Raw genomic sequence first — 18,776 nt, forward strand, 5'->3', positions numbered from 1 at the left:
TAGCAGCAAAATGTGAAGCGCTTCTGACTTTGTTTGGTCTCATTCGCTGAGGTAGATTTTGATTTTGCGCAGGGATGCAACATAGGTGCGACTGAATTGACTTCAATGAAAGTAAAAGTCAGCAAAGTTGTGAAACAGGATGTCAATTTGCATTCCTCCTTTACAGAACAGAGTCAAAATTTACCTCCCAGGATTTTGAGAACCGAGAGCTAAGTTTCTGGTGGATTCTGATGACGCATAATTGATGTAAATAGTTGAATCTACCTCACCTTCTATATAGATGCTGGCTGACTTGTTGAGTGTTTACAGCACTTCATTGTTTTGATGTCAGATTTCTAGCATTTGTAATATTGAGAGAAGTGATGCTGTCTTCATAGTCAGTGGGCATGGGAACACTTTATACATGGGGAGAGATTAAAGAAAGGAATTGTTTCCTGTAACTTTCAGGTTTGGCTATGGGGTTGGATCCACAGGGATATGGGAACCCTGACTTCTGCTGGTTATCTGTCCACGACACCCTGATCTGGAGCTTTGCCGGCCCAATCTGTGTCGTAGTCATTGTAAGTACCCTTCATCACCATTCACACTCAATATTGTGGAACCATATCTCTGCGGTGGTTAAAGCCATTTCTCATTTTGTTTGACAGTGTTTTAAAATAAACATTTATTTTGGTAAAATATAGAAATACACATTGATGTCTTTTTTTTCTTACTAACCTTAGCAACAACTTCCTCTGATTCTATCCTCATGCTGACTTGTGATGCTACTATGGAAAAACAAAATACTACTCCCATCTTTTGGATTTGGTTATCACCTGTTTGTTGTCTTAGCAGCTGTGCTTTCCTCAAAATATGTGAGGTTTAATTTACCTTAAATTTCTATTACCTCAGATAAATATTGTCATCTTCATACTAGCTGCCAAAGCATCTTGTGGACCTAGGCACAGGAGTTTTGAAAAGACTGGTATCATGTGAGTTTTGCATCGACATTTTTCTGCACTTCATTGACAGTGATTGCTATCCAGGCACCTTTTAGAGCCTTTGCAATATTTTCAGAAGTCAATATACAAAGATGCCATTTTTCTATTTGATTTTTGATATTGTGATTGTTCCTGAATTTGAGATTATTTGTTGTAGATGGTGACAAAAACTGTCCATATTTCAGCACAGATTTATCTCAAACTGTCAATAATATCAGTAAGAATGACTGGCTGAGCATAGAAACATAAGAAACAGGAGTAGGTTATTTGGCCTTTCAAGCCTCCTCTCTTGTGGCCTCAATTCCACTTTTTCAGCTTGTCTCCCATTACCCTTAACTCCCATGTTAATCCAACATTTCTCTTATGCAGAATTCAATACATCCAGTGGCCCAGTCTCCATTGCTTGCTGAGTAAGAGAATTCTAAACATTTCAACTGTGTCCCCCACCCCCACCAAGGAAAACATCCTTCAAGTGCCTCTTGTTAAACCCTGTGGTGTTAACAACAAAATCAACTTCCATTCTTCTAAACTCCAATGAGTTTGGCTTAACCTGCTCAACCACATAAGACAACTATTCAGCCCAGGAACTAGCAAAGTGAGCATTCTCTGAAATGTATCAGAGATAATGGGAACTGCAGATGCTGGAGATTTCCAAGATAATAAAATGTGAGGCTGGATGAACACAGCAGGCCAAGCAGCATCTCAGGAGCACAAAAGCTGACGTTTCGGGCCTAGACCCTTCATCAGAGAGGGGAATGGGGTGAGGGAACTGGAATAAATAGGGAGAGAGGGGGAGGCGGACCGAAGATGGAGAGTAAAGAAGATAGGTGGAGAGAGTGTAGGTGGGGAGGTAGGGAGGGGATAGGTCAGTCCAGGGAAGACGGACAGGTCAAGGAGGTGGGATGAGGTTAGTAGGTAGCTGGGGGTGCGGCTTGGTGTGGGAGGAAGGGATGGGTGAGAGGAAGAACTGGTTAGCGAGGCAGAGACAGGTTGGACTGGTTTTGGGATGCAGTGGGTGGGGGGGAAGAGCTGGGCTGGTTGTGTGGTGCAGTGGGGGGAGGGGACGAACTGGGCTGGTTTAGGGATGCAGTAGGGGAAGGGGAGATTTTGAAACTGGTGAAGTCCACATTGATACCATATGGCTGCAGGGTTCCCAGGCGGAATATGAGTTGCTGTTCCTGCAACCTTCGGGTGGCATCATTGTGGCACTGCAGGAGGCCCATGATGGACATGTCATCTAGAGAATGGGAGGGGGAGTGGAAATGGTTTGCGACTGGGAGGTGCAGTTGTTTGTTGCGAACTGAGCGGAGGTGTTCTGCAAAGCGGTCCCCAAGCCTCCGCTTGGTTTCCCCAATGTAGAGGAAGCCGCACCGGGTACAGTGGATGCAGTATACCACATTGGCAGATGTGCAGGTGAACCTCTGCTTAATGTGGAATGTCATCTTGGGGCCTGGGATAGGGGTGAGGGAGGAGGTGTGGGGACAAGTGTAGCATTTCCTGCGGTTGCAGGCGAAGGTGCTGGGTGTGGTGGGGTTGGAGGGCAGTGTGGAGCGAACAAGGGAGTCACGGAGAGAGTGGTCTCTCCGGAAAGCTGACAGGGGAGGGGATGGAAAAATGTCTTGGGTGGTGGGGTCGGATTGTAAATGGCGGAAGTGTCGGAGGATGATGCGTTGTATCCGGAGGTTGGTAGGGTGGTGTGTGAGAACGAGGGGGATCCTCTTGGGGAGGTTGTGGCGGGGGCGGGGTGTGAGGGATGTGTTGCGGGAAATACGGGAGACGCGGTCAAGGGCGTTCTCGATCACTGTGGGGGGAAAGTTGCGGTCCTTAAAGAACTTGGACATCTGGGATGTGCGGGAGTGGAATGTCCTATCGTGGGAGCAGATGCGGCGGAGGCGGAGGAATTGGGAATAGGGGATGGAATTTTTGCAGGACGGTGGGTGGGAGGAGGTGTATTCTAGGTAGCTGTGGGAGTTGGTGGGCTTGAAATGGACATCAGTTACAAGCTGGTTGCCTGAGATGGAGACTGAGAGGTCCAGGAAGGTGAGGGATGTGCTGGAGATGGCCCAGGTGAACTGAAGGTTGGGGTGGAAGGTGTTGGTGAAGTGGATGAACTGTTCGAGCTCCTCTGGAGAGCAAGAGGCGGCGCCGATACAGTCATCAATGTACCGGAGGAAGAGGTGGGGTTTGGGGCCTGTGTAGGTGCGGAAGAGGGACTGTTCCACGTAACCTACAAAGAGGCAGGCATAGCTGGGGCCCATGCGGGTTCCCATGGCCACCCCCTTAGTCTGTAGGAAGTGGGAGGAGTCAAAAGAGAAGTTGTTGAGTGTGAGGACGAGTTCAGCTAGGCGGATGAGAGTGTCTGTGGAGGGGTACTGGTCGGGCCTGCGGGACAGGAAGAAGCGGAGGGCCTTGAGGCCATCTCCATGCGGAATGCAGGTGAACAGGGACTGGACGTCCATGGTGAATATGAGGTGTTGGGGGCCAGGGAATTGGAAGTCCTGGAGGAGGTGGAGGGCATGGGTGGTGTCACGGATGTAGGTGGGGAGTTCCTGGACCAAAGGGGAGAAAATTGTGTCCAGATAGGTGGAGATGAGTTCGGTGGGGCAGGAGCAGGCTGAGACGATGGGTCGACCAGGGCAGGCAGGTTTGTGGATTTTGGGAAGGAGATAGAAACGGGCCGTGCGGGGTTGGGGAACAGTGAGGTTGGAGGCTGTGGGTGGGAGGTCCCCTGTGGTGATGAGGTCGTGAATGGTGTTGGAGATGATGGTTTGGTGCTCGGGTGTGGGGTCATGATCGAGGAGGCGGTAGGAGGTGGTGTCGGAGAGTTGGCGTCTGGCCTCGGCGATGTAGAGGTCAGTGCGCCATACTACCACTGCGCCACCCTTGTCTGCGGGTTTGATGGTGAGGTTGGGGTTGGAGCGGAGGGAGCGGAGGGCTGCCCGTTCTGCGGGGGAGAGGTTGGAGTGGGTGAGAGGGGTGGAGAGGTTGAGGCGGTTAATGTCTCGACGGCAGTTGGAGATGAAGAGGTCGAGGGAGGGTAGGAGGCCTGGGGGTGGTGTCCAGGAGGAGGACTTGTGTTGGAAGCGGGTGAAGGGGTCAGTGGAAGGAGGGTTGGGTTCCCGGTTGAAGAAGTAGGCATGGAGGCGAAGACGGCGGAAAAACTGCTCTATGTCCAACCGTGACTGGTATTCGTTGATGTGTGGTTGTAGGGGGACAAACGTGAGCCCCTTGCTAAGGACTGACCGTTCGTCCTCAGTCAGTGGGACATCTGGGGGGATGGTGAAGATGCGGCAGGGCTCATTGTGGCTGTCTTCTCTGGGGTTGCTGGCTGTGGAGGTTGTGGGCGGAGCGATGAGGTCGTCGGCCGTGGGCGGGGTTCCGTCGGCCATGGGCGGGGTTCCATTGGCGTCGGCCGTGGGCGGGGTTCCGTTGGCGTCGGCCGTGGGCAGGGTTCCGTCGGCGTCGACCGTGGGCGGGGTTCCGTCGGCGTCGACCGTGGGCGGGGTTCCGTCGGCGGTTGGAGGATCGGGGTGGGCGGCAGCTGCGGTGAGGGTGGTGTGTGGAGTGTTGTACCTGGACGTGGAGGTGGTGACTGCAGCAGCGGTTCCGGAAGTTCTGTGGCCGGCGGAGGCGGATGTGACGTCATCGGTGGGGTCTCCGGCCGTGTCCTCATGGTACCTGGTGCGGCTTCCTCTACATTGGGGAAACCAAGCGGAGGCTTGGGGACCGCTTTGCAGAACACCTCCGCTCAGTTCGCAACAAACAACTGCACCTCCCAGTCGCAAACCATTTCCACTCCCCCTCCCATTCTCTAGATGACATGTCCATCATGGGCCTCCTGCAGTGCCACAGTGATGCCACCCGAAGGTTGTAGGAACAGCAACTCATATTCTGCCTGGGAACCCTGCAGCCTAATGGTATCAATGTGGACTTCACCAGTTTCAAAATCTCCCCTTCCCCCACCGCATCCCTAAACCAGCCCAGTTCGTCCCCTCCCCCCACTGCACCACACAACCAGCCCAGCTCTTACCCCCCACCCACTGCATCCCAAAACCAGTCCAACCTGTCTCTGCCTCCCTAACCGGTTCTTCCTCTCACCCATCCCTTCCTCCCACCCCAAGCCGCACCCCCAGCTACCTACTAACCTCATCCCACCTCCTTGATCTGTCCGTCTTCCCTGGACTGACCTATCCCCTCCCTACCTCCCCACCTACACTCTCTCCACCTATCTTCTTTACTCTCCATCTTCGGTCCGCCTCCCCCTCTCTCCCTATTTATTCCAGTTCCCTCACCCCATTCCCCTCTCTGATGAAGGGTCTAGGCCCGAAACGTCAGCTTTTGTGCTCCTGAGATGCTGCTTGGCCTGCTGTGTTCATCCAGCCTCACATTTTATTATCTTGGAATTCTCTGAAATGTTTCCAGCATATGTTCCCCACCCACCCCAGGGGACCAAAACCATACACAGCACTTTAGCTGCAGTCCTTTGCAGTTTTCATAAGACTTTCCTACTTTAATACTCTACCTCCCTTGCAATAATTGCCTGTATTCCAGTTGCTATCCCAATGATTTATACTGTGTGCAAAGTCACCTAGATATCTTTGCAATGCTGATCTCTACAATCTCTTTACATTCTTCTTGCCGAAGTGGATAGCCTCACATTTTTCCACATGATACTCCATCTATTAAATTATTGCCCACTCCCTTCACCAATCTGTAACCCCTGCAGAGTTTCTTTCTCATCTTTATATTATCTGCAGATTTAGCTTCAGTGCATTCAAGCCATTAATGTAACTAACAAATCACTGAGCCTCATTTTCATCCCATTACACGCTATTAGTTACAGCTTGCAGAACGTTGCATTTTAAGAAATGCACCTCTACAAATACATGCAGTAAGAGTAAGTAAAGCGGTGGTAGTGAGGTAAGGCTTCCTCTTCTTATATCTATCCCAATGTCTTTTTAATGTTGTAATTGTATCAGTCTCCATCACTTCCTGTGGCAAGCATTTACCACCCTCAATGTGAAAAGGCTGCCACTCAAGTCCCTTTTATTCTTTCCCGTCTTATCTTAAATCTACACCTTCCAGTTTTGGACTCCCCTATCTCGGGAAAAGGCCTTGGCTATTCACCCTCTCCATGCCCCTCATTACTTTATAAACTTCTGTAAGGTCACCCCTCAGCCTCCAATGCTCCAGGAAAAATAACCTCAGGCTATTCAGCTTCTCCATATAGTTCAAACCCTCCAACCTTGGAAACATCTTGTACTTCTTTACTGAACCCTTTCAAGTTTCACAGCATCCTTTCTATAGCAGGGAGACCAGAACTGAATGCAGTATTCCAATAGTGGCCTTCCCAATGTCCTGTACAGCTGCAACATGACCTCCCAGCTCCTATACTGACCAATAAAGGCGAGCATACCAAATGCCTTCTTCAATATCCTATCTACCTGCGACGCCACTTTCAAGGAACTATGAACCTGCACTCGAATGTCTGTTTGTTCAGTGACATTCCCCAGGACTTTACCATTAAGTGTAAAAGTCCTGCCCTAATTTGGATTTCCAAAATGCAACACCTCACATTTATCTAAATTAAACTTCATCTGCCACTCCTTCGCCCATTGGCCCCTTGATCAAGATCCCCTTGTAGTTTGACGTAACTTTCTTCACTGTCCACTACACCACCAATTTTGTTGTCATCTGCAAACTTACTAACTATACCCCTTATACACACATCCAAATCATTTATATAAATGACAAGTAGCAGTGGACCCAGCACCAAATTTTGTGGCACACCTCTGGTCACAGGCCTTCAGTCTGCAAAGCAAGCTTCCACTACCGCTTTCTGTCTCCTACCTTCGAGCGACTTATGTATCCAAATGGCTAGTTCTCCCTGTATTCCATGTGATCTAACCTTGCTAACTAGTCTACCTTGTGGAACCTTGTCGAGCACCTTACTGAAGTCCATAAATATGGCATCCACCATTCTTCATTCTTCAGCCCTCTTCATTACTTCTTCAAAAAACTCAATCAAGTTAGTGAGGCACTATTTTCCACGCACAAAACCATGTTGACTATCCCTAATCAGTCCTTGCCTTTCCAAATACATGTAAATCCTGCACCTCAGGAGCCCCTCCAACAATATGCCCATCACTGATGTCAGGCTGACCCGTCTATAGTTCCCTTTCTCAAATGGTGGCACCACGTTCGACAGACTCCAGACTTGGCACTTCTCCTACGGCTATCGATGTTACAAATATCTCAGCAAGGGGATCAGCTATCACTTTGCTAGCTTCCTGGGGATCAGCTCCTGGGGATTTATACACCTTCATGTGTTTACAGGCATTAGCACCTCCTCCTCTGTAATATGGACATTTTTCAAGATGGCGATATCATTTCCCTACGTTCTCTAACTTCCATATCCTCCTCCACAGTAACACTGATACAAAATATTTACTTACTATCTCCTCTATCTCCTGTGGTTCCACACATAGCTGACCTTGTTGACCTTTAAGGGGCCCTATTCTCTCCCTGGTTACTCTTTTTTGTACTTAATATATTTGTAGAATCCCTTTGAATTCTCCTTAACCCTTTTTGCCAAAGCTACCTCATGTCCTTTTTTTCTTACATCCTGATTTCCCTGTTAAGTATACGCCTACCGCTTTTATGCTCTTCCAGGGATTCACTTGATCCCTGCTGCATGTACCTGATATATGCTTCCTTCTTTTTCTTGACAAAAACCTCTTTCTCTAGTCATCCAGCACTCCCTATACCTGCCAGCCTTGCCCTTCGCCCTAACAGGAACATTCTGTCTCCGCACTCTCGACATCTCATTTTGTGGAGGCTTCCCATTTTCCAGCTGTCCCTTTACCTGCAAACATTTGCCCTCCCCAAACAACTTTTGAAAATTCTTGCCCAACACTGTTAAAATTAGCCTTCCTCCAGCTTAGAACGTTTAAATCAGGTCGATCCTTTTCCAACACTTTTGAAATAAATAGCATTTTGATCACTGGCCCCAGTTTGCTTCCCTGCTGATCCCTGAGTCACCTGCCCTGCCTTATTTACTAAGGGAAGGTCAAGTTTTGCTCCTTCTCTAGTAGGTACGTCCACATAATGAATCAGGAAATTTTTTTGTACAAACTTAACAAATTCCTCTCCATCCAGGCCCTTAACACTATCGCAGTTCCAGTCCAAGTTTGAAAAGTTAAAATCCCCGACCATAATTACGCTATTATTACAGATTTGGGATCAAACCGTGATCTTGACACTCAGTTGTTTTGTCAAAGTAAAATTAACTTGTATCTTTATTTTGTCATCCAGTGTCTATATCCAGGTTTTGTGTATCCAACCCATTATTTTAACGGAACTTAGTTGGGACAGATTAAATAATTAAGAGAAGAAACTTCCAGGATTAATTTTTAAAAGAACAATATACATACTCGTGAGCAGTTACCACTACAGATAGCATAGCTATCAAAGGGAATTGTATAATGCAAGATTGTGGTTGTTAAGAATAATTCCGCAATGAGAGAGATTATTTAAATCTTTAGTTTACAGTGCTTAAGGAGTAGAAGTTACAGAAAAATCAATAGCGAAAGTAAGATAGTCTGATGCAAACCTTATTCTGTATCTTTGAACACAGAATGTGATACATTTGTTTTGTTTTAGATCTGGCCTGAGGACAGCTTTCCTTATGCTGCTTCTCATCAGCGCAACTTGGTTGCTGGGTTTGATGGCAGTGAATAATGATACTATGACCTTCCATTATCTATTTGCCATTTTCAGTTGCTTCCAGGTAAGATTAAAGCTACCAATGTACCAGGATGTTACAGCATAACTTTGTCAGAGAATAGACCCCACATATGAGCTTCTTTCATGTAACTCAATTCATTGCAGATTATTTGAAAAGCAAACTTGGTGTTCTATCAGAATATCCATGGCTTGAATCATGTGCTTGTCTGCTAAATGAATGTCATTCTCCCGTTTCCATGCTACTATAGTCAGTAATTATCCTTTTTTTGCCTGAAGTATTGTCAGCACTTGAAGGCTGCAGATTTATACAAGCATTTGCTGTTAAAGTGAGGAACTCTCTGTAGTCGAAATGAATAGCTTACCACACCTCTCTTCTTAGAAATACAAGAATCTGGCTGGTTGTGCTCACCCGAAGCAACCTCTTGACTGGTATTACAATATCCTGGAGCTCCTGGGTTGATGTGAATTTAAACATCCATAATACTCCTTTTTATTCATCTCTTTCTGGCACATTATTAGTCATCACACAAAAGACCATTTACACTGGAATGCATTGTTCAACGAGAAGCATTTTAAGAAATATTTCACTAAAAATCGAACTTGATATAGTGTTTCAGCAAGACATTGGAAGTAAAAATGGCATGAAAGTGATTACTGGACAAACTGATGTTTATGAATGGAGTCTGGTTTACAAACATTACTTTAATCTACGTTTAAATTTGAGAAATGATAAAGAACAAGGTAGAATTATCAATTTTCGTCAGGAGTACAGTGGCTTGTACTGATTACTAGGGCAGTTTAATATGTATTTGATATCAGATTAACTTCAGTGTGCTGAGATAATTTAAACAATGCATGTGCCCAGGAACAATAGGCGACTTGTTTAAATGTAATTTTGCAAGTGCTTTTTTTTAAATTCATACAAAGTCAAACTTTTGACTTTCTGAAGTTTAATTTTGAATAAAGTATTGATTTTTCAACTGTTTAATTTCTAATGAGCCATTAGAACACTTTTGGGAAAATGCATTGATTCTTGGGCTTCACTGTTCGTAGTGTTATCACAAAAGTTAAAGCTTCAATGAAGTTGTTCGAAGTCCCCCAACTTAGCTGTCTGATGGACTCGGGCTAACAGGAAACACTGACCAGGTGTCCATAGTTGACAAAAAGCTGCTATTATTGCAAATAAAACCATTCAAACCACAGGAAAACAAAGTTGGAATTATCAGTTTGTACCTCTTCTATCTTAAGCCCTATCTCCTTCCTCTACACGTATGCACACCTGCAGACAGACAGACAAACAAATATGGACAGTATGGGCAGAGGAAGGTGTTGACTAAACTCCCTTCAGTCGCACCTGTCGACAGGTTTTAATGAGGTATCCCTCTTCCTCCTCCCAAGTCTTTTGAATTATTTGCAGAAGATTCTGGGTGGTTGACGTAATCATTGTTCAAATTCTCAGGCACTGATTAGAGGTAAAAGCTGATAGCTAATCTCTTCCAGCATTTGCTATCTTTCAGTTCTTGGTTGCTTCACCTCAGAAAACTATAAAGAGAGATGCTGTCTCCTGTAGACAGGAGACCTTCTGCCTCTTGATTGTTCATGCACAGGCTGTCCGCCTGCTCAGACAGGAGTTGTCATGCTAATGACTCCTGGCCTTCACAACTGATTGAAAAACCAAACAACAGTCTGTCTTTGGGCATTGTATGCTGTGAACACACATCCACGGTGCTATTGGATCTCAAACATTAACTCTGCTGCTTGAGCAAAGCAACAGTGTAAACACAACTCACAATGAGTTCCAGAAACTTGTTTTTAAAAATGAAGCACCATTTTCCACCATCCTTGGCATAACGCAATTTTTGTTTTCCCCTTCTAGTCCACAATCCAAATGAAAGAAGAAAAATGTGGTCTTTGCAAATTGGTTCCATAGTTTAATATTTTATACACTTGTTAAAACTATAAATCTCCACCATGTAATTTAACAACAGATGAAAATAATATCAATTTCACTTGTAATTACAAGGTATCAATGTGATAGCATCAAGACTGAGGAGGAATTTTTTTTAATCCATGGATAAGAGCTATATCACAATATGAACAAGTGACCAGATCTACTTGTGAGAAATCTTTGAGATAACTTATTGTAAGTTATCAGCTTTGTGATTTCAGGGTCTCTTCATTTTCTTCTGCCACTGTATTTTCAACGAAGAAGTTCGGAAAGGTCTGAAGAATATATTCACTGGAAAGAAGCAACATGCAGATGACACAGTACTAACCAGAACCACAGTTTTATCAGTAAGTTGCTGAAATATTGTTTGGCACTCACCTCATCTGAAGAACTGAAGCTGTATAATCCACGAACAAGTAAATTTTTCTCAACATAGATAGTAATAGGGAGGTAATAGGGAGTTCATTTGAATGCTCCTGAAGATGTATCTTGGTGATAGTAATATGCTGTGAACTGCTCATTGGCAGCACACACAAGATGAGAGAGAGAAAGCGTTCTAAGGTTTCCAGACATGGCAACCGAGGAATTGGTGTGGAAGCAGAAAGGAAGAGAGATGTTCCATATCCACAGGATTCGGATATGTTATATCCTCTTGGAAAATTCTAGTCTCTTGTAGCTTTTATTAATTTCCTTCCATTAGGGTCAGCCAAGTTTGTTATTCCTATTATTCTTTTGTTCAGGCATTTTGCATCATTGTATCTGAATGAAATTTTGACAGACGATTTTTGGCTGAATGTTTGATCCAGTATTTCTCCCTTGGTAATTACAACTCAGCTGGATGTCATTTGAATTTTAAGAACATGAGAAGCCACATTTAAACATTCCCTATTGGAGAAGACTTAAGTCAATGGCCGTTGACTCCATGAGGTTCAATCTTTTGGTTGATCATGCACACGTTGGCCCATTGTTACGTCAACCGCTCTTATTTAATGTCCTAAGGGAGGTGAATACCAACAGATGAAAGTTTTAACAACACTAGGTTCTGTGAAATTTCTCCTGAGGCCTTTGCCCAACCCAACGAATCGCCCAAATATCATTCAGTAATTACAACTCACATTATTGAATCCTAACCAACTGCATTCCACAGATGGCATTTCCATTAGCCAAGCAACACAGGCACTACTGTGCTCCATAGAATACTCAATGGTTTATGTATATGGTAGTCCTTGCGAGTTTCAGTCTAATTCTCAAATAGATATTCATCAGGCTGTTTTTGGTGCAGTTAATTACCATAGTGTTAACTGATCTTGTTTCAAATAGTCACTTCCCTGGAAGATGTAGTTTTCTGCTAATCTGTGACCCCTTTCTTCAGGTTTACTGATTTTATACTGGTGTCCTTTAGTTCAGTGCTCACCATTCAGAACTAAAGAAAAAAAGAATCGACTTGTATCCAACCTAGTCTTTTTCTGCATAAAATCAGTTTTAATTCCATAGTGTAAAGTACACGAGCTAAAGGAATGCTCCTTTTGGAATACATTTCAAAAGCACAGTACATCCCATTAACAGTAATATGCCCAAATGTGCACCACAATGTTCGAAAAGAAATCTTTCTGGTGAGTTTTGCAATAAGTTGAACTGAGCCGAGTATTGTAACTACTCAGTTAATTTTATAAGCGCTGCATTTATGCAGGAACTGCCAACCAACTTTTTTTTTGTCTAGAGGGAAATTTTATTTTTGTTCTCATGCTGGCTTGCTGAAGTATTGCAAAGTGAGTTAATCACTTCTTCAAAACCTTTTCCAATGAGTTGGCAAGCATCAGAACAGTATGTGTTGTCAATAAAAATTATGATCAATTCTCTCTTGATGCCAACTAAAATGATAGAACAGAATTACATCTTCTTTTGATCAAATTCAATTTTCAGTCACACCTCTAATATTGAGAAACTTTACAGCTGTAAAGTTAGGCAATTGTGGAAACAATCCATTGTTTATAAAACCTGACTTGTCAAAAGAAAAGCATGTGGGGAGTGCTCATTAGTAGAGAGGTTACTAAACTTCTGAAAGCAGGTAGAAGGAAGAATTCTAAAATCTGGTACTGTTGTAAACTGATAGGGCAGGACATCCCCATGGGTGGTGGTGGTGTTGCCAGGGGTATTGTGTATAAGGTGTGATTCTATAATTATGACTCAGTCAGGCTGCTGTTTCACTAGGCTAAGAGTCTTGGCATTAACTCCTAGATGTTAGTAACGAGAACTTTGCACAGTTGAGAGGGTTGGGTTTGCCATTATTGTTTCTGCAGCCTGAGTCAAAGCCAGGTTTTATTCCTTTATTGAGAATTTTTAGCAATTGATACCAAGTGTCTTCCTTGGCTATTTCAAAGAGCAGTTCGGAGTCAGCCATATTGCTTTGGGCCTGGAGCCAGAAGAGGTAAAGATGGCAGACATTACTGAACCGGATGGGTTTTTTACAATTGACAATGTTATGCATGCTTTGTTTAACATTTAATTTGAATTAATTTTAATTCTGCTATCAGCCATGGAATTTGAATGGCTGGAACAAAGTAATGTACATTTCACTGCTTGAAAGGTGCCAAAAAATCATGTTTTATTGTCCTGGTGCTACTCTCAGTGATCACTTTAAGTCATGTTGGCTTTGCCTTTTCTATGCTTGTTGGTCAGGATTTGTGGGTTAGCTCAGCACTGGCACACATAATTGCACCAGAGCAGCATCAGGGCCCTAAACCTCCACTTATTTTCAATAATGCAGCTCCTACCCGTTTCTAACACAGAGCACTTAAAACAGGGCCTGCTTGAAAATGCCAACAGACTGGCATCACTGGCAGGCACTCAATGCTACTTTTAATTTTGTCTTTTGGTCTTGCAGCGTGCCAAACCTGCTGTCAAAAATATGACATGCTTAAGGCACCAAAATCAGGGCCTGTGAATGACTTTCTGAATATAATGAATAGGATAGAACTAATGGTTCATTACGACAAATGGTGATATGCAATTGAAGAGAACATCTATTAGTTCAGCAACACCTCAGTTCATCACAGGAAGTATCAAGTGTCAGTGAGGTAATTAGATCATCCTGTTTTCAATAATATGCTTGGTGACTAAAAGGTGCTGGCTGGTTTAACATATCACATTGTCTGCACTCTCTTCCAGCGATCTCTCAACTGTAATAATACATATGTGGATGAAGGGCGAATGTATCGCACTGCTATTGGAGAATCCACTGCCTCCATGGACAGCACTGTCAGGTCAGCCAAGAGCCACAATAGCTGCATTGCTTCTAAACGCAGGTAATCGGGTGGCAGGTGCATGATTCTGCTCTATCCAGGCATATTTGTAATATGACCAATTGCATAGAATATTGCTATTGTACTTTTAATTTGCTTAACTTATGCTGCTTGCTGTCAATTAATGTTTCTTTAACATGCTTCCATTTTTGTCACCTAATTCCACAACTAATTATTGAATAACAGCATTGTGAGCACAAGAGAGGCTGCTGAAAAATTTGCATGACTCCACACGAGACTCCTATGTATGATGAAACCATCCAGTAAAAAAGCTGGAAAGGGTTGCATAATTAACCGACAGAAGACAATGCTTGTCGCCTTTATTTCTGAAGCATGGAATATCCAATCAGCCACTGGGAGAAGATGAAGAACTCCTGCAGCTAATTGATTGAAAACTACACTGTTCATGTCGATTTAGTGATTGCAATTCTTTTCCATTTCACATTTTGTGCCATCACTGTCCCCAGTCATTAGATTTACATCATTTTTCTCTTGTACAATGTATTCTTTGTTCACATTGATTTTATTGTCACATGTCCTGAGATACAGTGAAAAGTGTTTTTTTGCAAGCTGTACGGGCAGATTGTTCCATACAAAGTGGATCAGGGTAGCAGAACAGAGTGCAGAATACAGTGTTACAGCCACAGAGAGGGTGCGGAGAAAAGAGATCAGAATTAACATTTGAGAGGTCCATTCAAAAGTCTGATCACAGCGGGGAAGAAGCTGTTCTTGAATCTATTTGTACGTGTATTCAAACTTTTATATCTTCTGCCCAACAAAAGCAGGTGGAAGAGTGTATAATCGGCATGGGGTGGAGGTCTTTGATTATGTTAGTTGCTTTTCCAAATCAGTGTAAAGTACAGATGGAATCAATGGATAACAGGTTGGTTTGTTTGATGGAGTTAGCTGTGTTCACAACTCTCTGTATTTTGTAGTTTAGGGAAGAGCAGTTGCCATATCATGCTATGATGCATCCAGATAGCATGCTTCCTATGGTATATCTATGAAAATTGCTAAGAGTCCTTGTGGACCTGACAAATTTCCTTAGTTTCCTGAGGAAGTGGAGATGTTGTGGTGCTTTCTCGACTATCACAACTTGTTCCCAGTTATTATAATTGTCCCAAGAAATAGTGGATAGCTTTTCATTATCATGTGAGTGGCCCATTTATCTCCAGCTGAATGAATACTGGATTTATATTCGTTTCCTATCTGGATAGCCATCAATCCCTCTTTAGGCAATGGAATAGAGTCCTCTTGTTGGTTTATGAAGATCAAGGTTAATGATTCTGGATCCTCTACCCTCTGATCCTTGTGTTTATTGATCTAAAACTGCTTTTTGAGAATGAAAATACCCCTTTGTACTCCAGTAGTGACCCTTCTCTCTGACATAATTTCCCTGCAAAGGGAAAATGTTTTCTTATTACTTAGGGAGGTGTTTGGCCTGTGAGCTACTGGTTTTGCGAATTTTGGCCAAGTTGTATTAATACTGAAGGCGTTCTTCTTCATTTCTCAGGGAAGAAGCTCAGAGAGTGAGTTTACTGTCAAGTCAAGCTGAAGGTGGCCAAACAGAACCAGATTCTTCAATATTCCACAAAAAAATAAAGAAACCTGATGGTAAGGCTTTTCAGATTAATCAGTCTGTATGGGTTGTTTATACATACATTTTTATTTTTATTTACAGGCTTCAACATTGATTAGTCATACTCTGAACCTAATCTTACTAATTTAGAATAAATACAAACAATTTGAAGTACATCAGTAAATACTCCTTTTGCTGTCTCATGATATCTGTGGCGATTTGTTTAAAAGTTGTAATCATTCTACAGGTTGGTCATCAGAACTTCATCTCAAAGTATCAGCCTATATGTTTTGGGACCATTGCGTGTCCTTATTTATACAATTGTATTATAATTTCTAATGGTATTAGAGTTCATGCTATGACCTTCTGGAGGGTGATTAATAATGGACTGTTTAATGGTTGAAGATTTTCAGTTAGCTAAATAAAAATCGAAAGCGCTGTGGATGCTGTAAATCAGGAACGTCAGGAATTAAAAGTTAGTTGTTGGGATATGGGTTTCCTTTGATTTAAATAAAGAATTTTTTTTCCACTTACTTGTAATTCCCAGAGCCAGATTCTGACTCAGATAGCGAGCTGTCGCTGGAAGACGATCACAGTAGCTCCTATGCTTCTAGCCATTCATCGGACAGTGAAGAAGAGGAGTTTCAAAGGGACGCCAAATGGAAACAAGGAGCACCTAAAAATAATGAAAACAATCCTATACACAGCACACCAAAGGGTAAGCTAAAATACAGGTAACAGTAAGAAAGATGTCGTACCTATTTTTATCATATGTGTGGTTCCGCTGACTGAGCGGTCTGCTTTTCAACGCAGGTAGGCATAAAAGTTTCTCAGTCTGGCATTTTCTTTATTTATGCACAACTGAGTCAATCTAACCGTTCTCCGATGGATTGAATTGGATGCAGCGTTGCGAGCAGAAATCTAACATTGCTCTCCTGTTAACCAATCACAAAAAATTGATAATCTTTGAAACTGCATGGTCCAGAGGAATCCTGTTCTAATCATAGAATCCCTACAGTGTAGAAACAGGCCATTTGGCCCAACACATCCATACGAACCCTCTGGACAGTATCTCAGCTAGCCCATCCCCTGACCGTTCCGTGTAAACCCACATTTCCCATGGCTAATGCATCTAGCCTAAGCATCCCTGAGCATTATGGGTAATTTAGCATGGCCAATCTACCTAACTTGCACACCATTAGACCATAGGAGGAGACTGGAGCACCCAGCAGAAACCCACGCAGACATGGAGAGAATGTGCAAACTGCACACACACCGCTACCTGAGGGTAGAATTGAACCCGAGCACCAGGTGCTATGAGGCAGCAGTGCTAACCACTGTGCCACCATACAAGCATTCGAATTGAAGAGTAATTCCGGTTCTAGGCTTGCACTTTTGACAAAATTAATCTCTGATACAATAAGTATTTGTAAGGAACACTTAACACCCAAACATGCCCATGGTACTTCATAGATGCACGGCCAGATAAAGATGGAGGCTGAAAGGCTGCGTGATAAAAAGCAGATGTTATGTTGGTAGCATTTGGTTCCCTTGATATATAATGCTTCATTCTCTGGAGACCGGACAGAGTTCTGTGTAACAGACAGTTTTGTGGAAGTCCTCAGCCTTCATTTTGCTTGCCTGTTAAGCATGGGCTGGACATCCCTGATATTTTTGGGATTTTGCTTATTTCTAATTAAGCTTCAACATCCATTCCTCCCACCCAAATCCCACAAATAGGTGAGGCCATGCCCAATCACGTCAAGCGTTACTGGCCTGCAGAGTGTACAACAGCCAGTGACAGTGAGGACCATGGAACATTGGAGAAACTGAAGGTGGAAACAAAAGTAAACGTTGAGCTTCACGGAGAAAATAAATCAAATCACTGCAGTGACATTCCGAGAGGAGGTGAAGATGAGGAGAAGGAAAGCATGTCTATACCCCACCCAAGTTCAAATCCACAGCCAGAGCAAAGAAAAGGCAAGTATTCCTCCATTCTGCCAAGTGTCTAGGTGAGATTTTTGCCCTCGTTTTATATGGAATGAATGGACTTTAAAAACACAGCTGGACAGGTGTTTGCAAAGGTTTCAAAGACAAGTTCATATTATTTTGAAGCAATCCTCCGCAAAATATATCATATTTATAACAGTATCACATTCAATTACTGAAAACTAAATGGAAGGCAAAAGTGACTGAGGTCACAGGTTTGGTGTTTGAGTGGAGGATAAATATTTAAATCTTTGGAAATACAGTTATTCCAATTAATTTGCCAACAGAACATTAGACAAGGAATTAGTTTGACATCTCCACTGCTAAATTTTGTTTGATAGGCAACTGTCCTTTCTAGAACAGATCAAATGAATAGAATTCTTCTGTCTCTGCTGGTTGTAAGGATCCAATTTGAAATGAATAATCCGTTAACTATTTGAAATTATTGCAGCACTAAACACAGATCGCGGATGACTGCAGCGAGTACAACAGTCTTCCACTCACAGAGACCAGTGTTTGCTTGGAGCTGGTGAACACAGATTCACCAGCTAGAGTTCCTCGTGACCTCTCACCGTAAGGCAGCATCTGCCCTTTCCAGGGGACTGGAAAGAGAATAAATGTGAGATGCAAGGAATCATGACAATTTAGAAATTTGTAATAAGCTGCTCCTCTCTTATCATCATTGTCCTCGACTGGAATGTGCTCACTAACATTCTAAGTGCTGGAGAACTGTTTGAAAGTAGAACTTTTGGTAAAGTTCACCACACAGCTGTACTACTTTCCTGTATGCCAATCCTATGTAGGTGCCACCTATTTTAAAAACCTGCTCTTCAATCCAACAGTGATATTCATTACAGCTAACCATATACTGCAGCAGTATTGTTAATATTAGTTACTTACTCTGAAGGGAATTTATCAAGGGAAGACCTTATTTGTTTCAGATGAGTCTGATAATATTTCAATTGTATGGAGAGACTTTTCATGAAATTAGTATATATTTGTGTAGTACCAGATCCAAGGAACAATTAGGGACCCTAATCAGGAAAAATAACAGAGAAACTTCTTGGGGCACATTTTGGTCTGTTTAAGCTTTATTTACAAAAGATTGGACCAAAGGTTTTACGTATGGTTTGCTGAGAGGTCTTTCCTGCTTCCTTCAAAGAGAGTGGTAAGCACTTCCCCATCTTTTAAATTGATGCATGGAGAGTTCTTTTGGTACTGATATTAAAGTT

General features: G+C 43.1%; 2 protein-coding genes across 6 annotated transcripts in view; one reads left to right on the plus strand and one right to left on the minus strand.

Annotated features, from left to right (window-relative positions):
* Nucleotides 1–18,776, plus strand: part of celsr1a (cadherin EGF LAG seven-pass G-type receptor 1a) — a 329,568-nt gene that overhangs the window by 303,684 nt on the left and 7,108 nt on the right. For 4 of the 5 annotated variants that reach the window (XM_048553751.2, XM_048553752.2, XM_059654625.1 and 1 more), the window contains exons 27-34: nucleotides 448–560; nucleotides 892–971; nucleotides 8,643–8,769; nucleotides 10,896–11,021; nucleotides 13,843–13,979; nucleotides 15,490–15,590; nucleotides 16,103–16,273; nucleotides 17,296–17,535. In XM_048553751.2, coding sequence (XP_048409708.2) covers nucleotides 448–560; nucleotides 892–971; nucleotides 8,643–8,769; nucleotides 10,896–11,021; nucleotides 13,843–13,979; nucleotides 15,490–15,590; nucleotides 16,103–16,273; nucleotides 17,296–17,535 — 1,095 coding nt within the window. The remainder of the gene's footprint in view (nucleotides 1–447; nucleotides 561–891; nucleotides 972–8,642; nucleotides 8,770–10,895; nucleotides 11,022–13,842; nucleotides 13,980–15,489; nucleotides 15,591–16,102; nucleotides 16,274–17,295; nucleotides 17,536–18,776) is intronic. The other variant, XM_048553753.2, reaches the window with a different exon arrangement.
* trmu (tRNA 5-methylaminomethyl-2-thiouridylate methyltransferase) overlaps nucleotides 10,773–18,776 on the minus strand; it is a 66,234-nt gene continuing 58,230 nt past the window's right edge. Inside the window, exons 11-13 of the transcript XR_007249753.2 lie at nucleotides 16,314–16,490; nucleotides 16,090–16,231; nucleotides 10,773–11,668 (exon numbers count right to left, since the gene is read on the minus strand). The gene's annotated coding sequence lies outside the window, so the exon portion shown is untranslated. The remainder of the gene's footprint in view (nucleotides 11,669–16,089; nucleotides 16,232–16,313; nucleotides 16,491–18,776) is intronic.

This window comes from Stegostoma tigrinum, chromosome 25 (genome assembly GCF_030684315.1).
Source record: "Stegostoma tigrinum isolate sSteTig4 chromosome 25, sSteTig4.hap1, whole genome shotgun sequence".
Lineage (NCBI taxonomy): Eukaryota > Metazoa > Chordata > Chondrichthyes > Orectolobiformes > Stegostomatidae > Stegostoma > Stegostoma tigrinum.